Source organism: Thunnus albacares, chromosome 17 (genome assembly GCF_914725855.1).
Source record: "Thunnus albacares chromosome 17, fThuAlb1.1, whole genome shotgun sequence".
Taxonomy (NCBI): domain Eukaryota; kingdom Metazoa; phylum Chordata; class Actinopteri; order Scombriformes; family Scombridae; genus Thunnus; species Thunnus albacares.
Window position 1 is genome coordinate 1844565 of NC_058122.1, and position 8328 is coordinate 1852892.

General features: G+C 39.7%; 2 protein-coding genes across 3 annotated transcripts; both read left to right on the forward strand.

The window, feature by feature from the left end:
* The first annotated feature begins 1001 nt into the window (after positions 1–1001).
* On the forward strand, positions 1002–4258 carry LOC122966140 (phosphoinositide-interacting protein-like). Its single transcript, XM_044330134.1, has 2 exons — positions 1002–1609; positions 2765–4258. The coding sequence occupies exon 2, from the start codon at positions 2782–2784 to the stop codon at positions 3142–3144; it is 363 nt and encodes a 120-aa protein (XP_044186069.1). The 5' UTR covers positions 1002–1609; positions 2765–2781; the 3' UTR covers positions 3145–4258.
* Positions 4259–4441: 183 nt separating this feature from the next.
* Positions 4442–6563, forward strand: si:dkeyp-72e1.6 (transmembrane protein 238-like). Of its 2 annotated transcripts, none has more exons than XR_006398329.1 (2): positions 4442–5114; positions 6361–6563. XR_006398329.1 is itself a non-coding variant. In XM_044330133.1 (2 exons), exon 1 carries the CDS (start codon positions 4581–4583, stop codon positions 5061–5063), a length of 483 nt encoding a protein of 160 aa, XP_044186068.1. In that variant the 5' UTR covers positions 4442–4580; the 3' UTR covers positions 5064–5102; positions 6361–6563. The 2 variants fall into 2 exon arrangements, 1 of the variants encoding a protein (XP_044186068.1); XM_044330133.1 differs by having other exon boundaries at positions 4442–5102.
* The last annotated feature ends 1765 nt before the right edge of the window (positions 6564–8328 follow it).

Genomic DNA, 8328 nt, shown 5'->3' on the forward strand with positions numbered 1-8328 from the left:
GTAATAATCACCATGATATGAACACTTCCTGTTGAAGATGACTTTCTAAGATGAAGTAGAAACAGGTCAATATCAGGTAGGACAGCATGTAAAGTCTTCTGTGTCTGTGCACCTGTCACTCACACCAAACTCTTATGTCATGTTTGGAGAGCTTGTCGGTGTTGTAAAAGAAAACTTCTCTCAGATGGATTCAGTGATGCCAGACTATGAAAAGATATGCAGACAATATGTTTATCAGTCTGCAGCTGCCGCATGTATCATTCACTTGCAACATAAGACCTCTGTTTAGATATAAACAGCACCAAGTATTCTCGTGAGTTCACCCAAATCACGTTTTCCATGTTTTGACAGATCTGTCTCTGAGATTTCTGCTTCCACTTAAATACAATGGAGATGAATACTGAAATATTATCCGAGTTAAAGTACATAAGTATTATCAGCAAGCTGTACAGAAAAGTATCCAAATTAAAATGATTTGTGCAGCAGAATGGCCACTGTCAGAGTTACATTGTTGTATATTATAGATATATAGATATACTGTATATTATACAGTGTAACATGCTGTGATGCAGTTTAATCTGTAACAATGAATTATAGATTATAAACTGATCAAATCTTAATCTACACATTAACTAATAACTAAGGCTGCCAAATAAATGTAGTATTTCCCTCTGAAATGTAGTGGAGTAAAAGTATGTAAAGAAGCTGAGAATGTAAATACTAAATTGTACTGAAGTAGAGTACTTGAGTAAATGTACTCAGTTACTTTATACCACTGGTTTTTGCTTTGAAAAACTCTCTTTCAAGAGTCTCACTGTTACTCAGGCGGATTATCCAGAACAGATTTCATTCCTGCAGATGAAAGTAGTTCCAGTGAAAACTGCTCACAGTGAAGTTGAAGAGCTTGCCATCTGTTCTTTAAAGAATTTGGACAGCAGACACCAGGTTTTGGCTGATGAAGATGACTGTGATGAAAGAAATCTCAAATAAAGCTGAAGTGTCAAACAGTTTTGTCAAAGGTTAAAATGTTTGTGTATTAATAAGCAGAGGATGTGATGACAGATGATGATGGAAGCTGATATTTCATCAATGATATTAAGAATTAAAAGGTCCTTAGTATATTTTAAAAATGATGTGCTTTTCTCAAAACTAACAAAAAAAAATCCCAGTCAAGTTTATTGGTCAGTTGTGCTGCATCATACAGTGTTTTCTGACAGTGTATTTTACATGTACAGTGTACAGACAGCAAGACAAAATAGGTGTAAAAATTTAGACAAGTGAACACTAAACCTGCTATAACTGACAGGCCTACAGGTCAAGCAGTAGGACTTAATTCTCAAAATCTAACTTTATCACAACTTTAATCTACATCTTTTTTTCTTGAAATTACAGTTTTAACATCTAATATATCATTTAAATGAAATTGAATCAAATTCTTTATCTTTTTCATTGTAGTAGAGTGTGACTGTGCTGTTGAGTGGAAGAGGCTGTCAGGCTGGGTGGAGGGTGATCTCTGGGTGTGGCTTTGATGGGTGCAGTTGTCCGGCAGCAGTCAGTCTGTGGTCAGCATCAGTCCGACACGGAGACATAGTCTACTGAAAGGCTTTAGGTAAGGTGGAGATTTGCTGTTATTTCATATTTAAATGCATCTTTTATAGCTGATAAAATGACACTGAATAAGATGAAGATTCTGAACTGAGCATTCATATTGATCCATACAATAGATCTTTACAACAATCTGTGTTCTGCTGTCAGACTGAGGAGATGCTGTAGGTGCTGTGGGTGAATTAGCTGTTGTGTAGCTGTGGGACATGTTTATATGGTGGAGTTCAGGCTTCTTGTACATTCTCTGTTTGATTTTTCAGAGAAAGTTTCCTGATAGTTTTTCCCACTCAATCTAGAACAGAAAACTGTTTTTAAAATAGTTTGAAAGGTTAATTATCTTGTTAAACAATAACTCTGGCATTACATATCTTTCTGATTCTTAACAAATGCCATGTGCAGACCCGAACCAACAATTGATTTATCTACTAACAAGTATTCCCACACACACCATCGTGCTGCCAGAAACACTCAATAGAGCACAAAATGTGTATTAATCCGCAGCTGAAAATAGTCCTCAACAAATGCACTATTTCCTCCTCTTTGAGTATGGTTTGTTAAAAACTACAGTGACCAGCTGTTTTAGGAAATGACTGAGACTACAGCCATGCTAGCAGCTCTGTGAGGCTGTACTTTGACACAGCAGTGGTTTTAGCTAAATGCTAATGTCAGCATAGTTTAGTGTGTTAGCATGCTAATATTCGCTAATTAGCACTAAAAATCAAAGTACAGTTGGGGCTGATGGAACGTCGTTAGTTTTGCAGGTCATAACACAAAATATTGGACAAATTTAAAAAATTTGACCTGATGATATTGCTATGAATTACCAAAGTTATTATAATGTATCCTGAGTGGAACATGAATGTCTGAACCAAAAGTTCATGGCAATCCATCCAATAGAATATTTCCATCTGGACCAAAATGGTGGTCTGACTGACTGACTTATCAGAATGGCTAAAAATGAAACTATATAAAGATGAAGGTTTATATCTTCAGTAGGAACCAGTGGGCTTATAGCTGAGAGCCATGGGTGGGGCAGCTATTGAGAAACGGATGTTGGTTTGGTTGCTGACAATAAGAAAAATATAGAAATTCTGCAGCCATCAGACTTTGTTCTGTGGTGTGGTGCGCATTATCTCCAGTGTGATGATGTTCTCCACAGCAGCCACCATATCAACGATGGATCCTTCCTCCCAGGACGGAGAGGACACTGAAGCCTCCGTACCTCTCAACCCTGTCCAAGAGTCCCTTGGCCATCAGGAATCCCCGGCTGCATCCTGCTGGCTCCTCTACTTGAAGCCCGTGGTTGCCATCAGTGTTGGCATGCTGCTGTTTGGATCAGGCACAGCTCTGTCCCTGCTCTACTTCACACAGGTGCGAAATGTCTCCTACCTGCTGGGGCCGCTGTTCCTCTCTGTGGGTCTGATGTTGCTGGTCACTGGTCTGGTCTGGATCCCCGTGCTCAAACACAGCCTGGGACACAAAGCGCTCACCAAGGTCAACCATGGCATGGGGCTCCAAGTGGACCACAAACACCACTGATGGGGAATTCAGACTGGAACCTTTGTTTCTTTTCTGTATTTTATTTGATGAAAATGTCAAAGTTTGCAGTAAAAATGGTGGAGTTTGTATTTTCTCTCACACACATGGGTTATTTTCTGCTGTCCATCTGTCCCACTGTGATCCATAGAGGCTCTTCTGCATGCTCGTTGGTCCCTGTGTTATTTATTTATTTGCCTTTCTGCTCATTGTGGCTGCTGGCTGGCCTGTGTAATCCTTTAGAACAGGATTACCGAGGCAGAGAAATGCCAGTGGACATATCCATCTCTGATTGTTCTGACATCAACATGGCCACCAGTTGTAGACCACCCAGACCCCACCCCTACACACACACACACACACACACACACACACACACACACACACACACATTTTAGCTTTGTGCTGTGGCATCAGGCCAAAGCGAATGAAATGATCTGACATGATCTAACTGCAGTCCATCTGTCTGCGTGCAGTATGCAAATACCCTGTCAGAAAACAACTGTTTGTGACACAGAAACAGATGCAAACATGAATATCTGTTAATATAGAATGTTGGACATCATTCACTTTCTCATCTTTCTGTTTCGGTTCATAGGTGAATGGATTTGTTAATTAAATTTTTTGGGGGAAATTACAGCAGTTTTTTGTCAACTTGATTCAACTCTCCTCTCCCCACGCAGTGCAGACTTTACACCATTCAGCCCTCAGTACCTACACCCATCAAAGAATTCATTCACCCATTCTTAGATGAAGATTAAGACAATGAGTGAAAAGAAAATCATTACAGCGAGGAAAACCTCTTTCACTGTTCATATGCACACCTGACTGTTGTTTTAAGACACACTTGAAAAATTGTGAACCTATTTTTTAAGCTCACAAAGGTAATCAGGGCTATTGCCCTGCACTGCATACTGCAGTATCCTCCTGTATGTTCCTGTTATTTGATCCACCACTATATCCACTGCATAATAGGCTTGGAAGACCCAGTCCACACATAAATACTCCCAACTTTTTCTAGCCTAGTTATGATCAGCCTTACTGACACTGGCATGCTAGGTAACCTTATGTGTTCTTCCCCTGATGTCTGCCTGTCAGTCAGGTCAGTAAGTATTTCACAATAAGGACAGTGACAAAACAAATGTGGGTAAAGACTCTGGGTAACACTCAGGGCTATAAAACCTGCAGCCGAGTCAATAGTCTGTTTCCTGAGAGGGAATATTTTACCTTCCAGGTAGATCTCTCGGCCCCTCCTCCAGTGGGCACCACGCCCCTCCTCTATGAGCCTCAGGCAGGCTACCTGAGCGACACAGAGCGTCTCACCTGGCTCACCTGACAGTCGCCCTGAAACCCAATGCCACGACACAAAGGCATCGGGAAATAAGCAGTTATTGTCAGAGACCCCCGCGTCTCTCCGGGGTCATATACTGTATGTTGACATGGAACCGGAGTACCGGGGCCTGGGCCGCTGTGCGTTCTGTTTCTGGCTCGCAGTAGCCTTTGACATTGTGGGACTTCTCGTGCTTCTCGTCGGGGTGTTTGTGAACGTGTTTTTCTATGACCTGCTTATCTACGCCGGCGCCATCGTCATCTTCCTCAGCCTCATCTGGTGGGTGTTCTGGTACTCTGGGAACATCGAGGTGCCCCCGGCGGAGCTGGAGGATGATGTCGGGTTATTGAAGAAAGACAAGGGCGGTTTTAGCGGCGCGATGAGTCGCCTGTCCAGCCGCGTGTCCAACACCATCAGGAACTCGTTCCGCAGGAACGGAGGACCGTCAAGCACCCGCACGCAGAGGTCAGCCGCCGGGCCGACCTTGGCACCGCTGGGGGAACAGGTGGTCGTTGCCATGGCAACGATGACTCCGCATGAGGATACCCCACACAATACTGTCCCTTCAGTGGCGGTCCGTGACGTAGCCTAGACATGCCGCACACAGCAACAGAGACCTCAACTACATAATGTAAGCCGACCGGTGAGGACTTAGCCACAGTGTAACACTTCATTTAGTATATGAAGGTTAAGAGATATAACATTGAAATGTGGATGATGGAGAGCAGTGAGGTGTCAGTTTGGTAGAGTCTATGTTTAAACACGTCATGGCAGCTCAACCTTTCTTCCACGGCCTGCACGTGTAATGGGCCAGGACTCTCCAATGCAACTGTTTTAAACTAGCCAACAAGATAGTCTGTTTAGCCTATTTACTTTCAATATATTCGTTTTCCTTTTTACAAACTGTGCAGTGATATTTTCTGTAATTTTTTATCTATCTGATGGTCTAACGGCTGTTTCACAGGCCTCTCACAGGAGGAGGCCTGTGAAACTGGTTTATTCTGGTGAGCATAAGAAATAGATCCATATAAAATCTTATTTTAGTTATATATATTTACACAGTGTATACTTATTTTTTCATTATTTATTTAACCTAAAAACTGAAGACTTATACGTATGTGTAATTTGTGTGTATTTGTAGGTAAGACTCGGGTCATTAGACTCCCCAAATTCTCAGAAGTATCACCAGTTTGTGTCTTCAGTGGTAGCTGAGGTCCTTCATATACCTGCCTTAGGTAGCCCACCATGACTAAACAAAAACGTTTAATTTCGATATTTTCCTAAATAGAAACACATATCAAACTCACATTGATCTGACAAATGTTTCATTCAGTAAAAATGAATATTAAAATGACAACAAAGTGAAGTTTATTTTATTACATTGAAATTTGTGTGTTTGATGTTTGATCAATATGGAACATGATAAAACAAATACATCTAAAATGTATTGGGGTTATGGACGCAAAAGTAATTGTTGGCCTATTTTAAATCAGTTCATTTGAACAGGGTTTGAACATGAATTATCTTTATTAAATAAAAACTAGAACCATGGAAAAGATCTTCTTTAAGAATGCATCATCCTATCTGAGTATAACTTCATTTTCTTTCAGTTTGTAGTTTAAATGCGGAACTAAAAGGACTATTTGTGGCTGTGGCAGTAAAAATCTCTTATCACTGGATAATTATTAACTATAGTTCATGCTGCTCACTGAAAGACAAGCCCAGTTTAAACAGCAGCAAAGGTTTTCCTGAAACTTCCTTCAAAACGTCATTATTCACAGATGACATGACTTTTCTGATCACCACTTGTGAACTAAAAAAAACCAACTCATCTCCACACTGTGCACAAGCTTTAATAATGATGTTTCATTTCATCTTCTACCCCACAGAGACTGGATTAGATCCTTGCAGTACTGGACTGAGGAGAGCCTTGCTCTCTCCCTGCAGTGCCTTCAGCTGACTCCACTTGATGCTCCACTTTTTTACTCTTTGTGTGTTTAATGAAGAATTATTCATAATTGAATGTGAAGTGTTGTTGAGTCTTTATTAAATATGTATATTTTCCTAATAAATGTTATGTCTTTAATCAGTATGTTAGTGTCTGGATTCAGTCTGTTTGAGATAAATACACATTGTTACATTTCTAGGACAGGCCTGCAGCAATTCATAATGTGACAACAGAAATTCAGTTATGTATACACATATCTTTTTTATCACTGTTTCACAATGCATGGCTGCATCATGAGTTAAGTTGTCTTGCATATTGATCAGTGCTACATCGTGTGATAGTATGTGATCATGACTCACTAATATGTGATATTACAGCTAAAATGTTATTTTAGTATCTTTTTTACATCTATTTCTTACATCAGTGTGGTTTTACAGCAATTTGAACTTATTTTAACAAATCATTGAAATGATAGAGGCAAAGAAGAGACACAGTACATGTATATAGATATATTGGCCACATCCCATCAGTCTGAAGAATGTCAATTTAAGCTTCATCCATGTGTACATACCTGAAACAGAGAAGACAGATGATTCCTTATGATGATTTATAATCAAACAATTAAAATTCTGGACAGGAAACCAATAAGATTGCACATGTTCTGCCATGTTCTTAAGAAATTAAATATGTTAAGTTTTGATATTGAATTTGCTAACCTTAAAGTCACCTATAAAAGCCTAAATAATCAGGCTCCTCAGGTGTTCAGTGACCTGGTGGTTCCTCTCAGGGTTTCTGGCTCAGGAACACTAGGTGTGTCTGCTGGGAATTGTGAGGAGCCTGTTTGTAAATCCTCACTTGGACACATGGCTTTTTCTGTTTGGGGATCGACATGTTCAACTTTTTACCCACAGAACTCAAAATGAATCATGACTGTGAACATATTAGACTCAAACTGAAACAGTTTCTAAAGAGGGATCAGTCATGTAGTCATGAGTGATCTGGTGCTTGTTTTTTTGTACTTTGTTGTTGAGTTTTCTGCTGTAATGTGTGCATATGGATTGTTGAGTTTTGTTGTGCTAAAATGTGTGTATATGTACTGTTGAGTCTTGTGCAGTTTCATATGTATTTTACTGTTGAGTAAATATGTAATGTAGTCAATAGATGTGTCTTAGCTCATTTTGGTCAACAGAGTACTGCTGTGGAAAGAAAGGTGTAGCTTACAACAGGCCTCACTGTTCCCACCCCTGGTGATAACAAGCCTCAGTGTCTAACCTTTGGAACAAGCTGGGTTTATTGTGCTGCTGTTTCCTCTGACTGTAACTGTACTCTGCTTCCATACTGTCTGCCTGCATGATCGATTCATGTCAACCAAGTACACTAACATTTAATGTAACATTGCCTGAGGTGGAAAAAGTACTTTACTTAAGTAAACATATCAAGATAATGTTCCATTTAATATGACACAATAGTTTTTGCACATCATAATTCTACATCAGTGTCACAATGAGGCAACAGCTGAACTTGAGATAGATATAAGATTTCCTGGTGTGTAATTTGAGTTTTATTGTTATTTTTCAAATTTAAATTTTATACTTTTTCCCTCAGCACATTTGCACATGCAATTCTTACAGCCATATTCATCACCTCATAGTATAGAATGATAACAGTCTATACAGAGATAGCCAAGATAGGGAAAAAATTAAAAAATAAAATATTAGAATTAGCCCTAACAACTCAACATGTGTAATATGTGTAATTGTGGAATGTAAATTCTTCTTCATGTCCCCTGTAGATAGTTCATCTTATTAGTGCTTTATTGTTGTGCTCTTTGCTGGGGGAGCCAGTGTGATTCCCATGTTGCTACAGGTGCCCCTCTCGCACTATCACATCCTATACCACTTATCAACAT

Coding starts and splice junctions, on each gene's coding strand:
- si:dkeyp-72e1.6 (XM_044330133.1), top strand. CDS start 4,581: ATGGAACCGGAGTACCGGGGCCTGGGCCGCTGTGCGTTCTGTTTCTGG.
- LOC122966140 (XM_044330134.1), top strand. CDS start 2,782: ATGGATCCTTCCTCCCAGGACGGAGAGGACACTGAAGCCTCCGTACCT.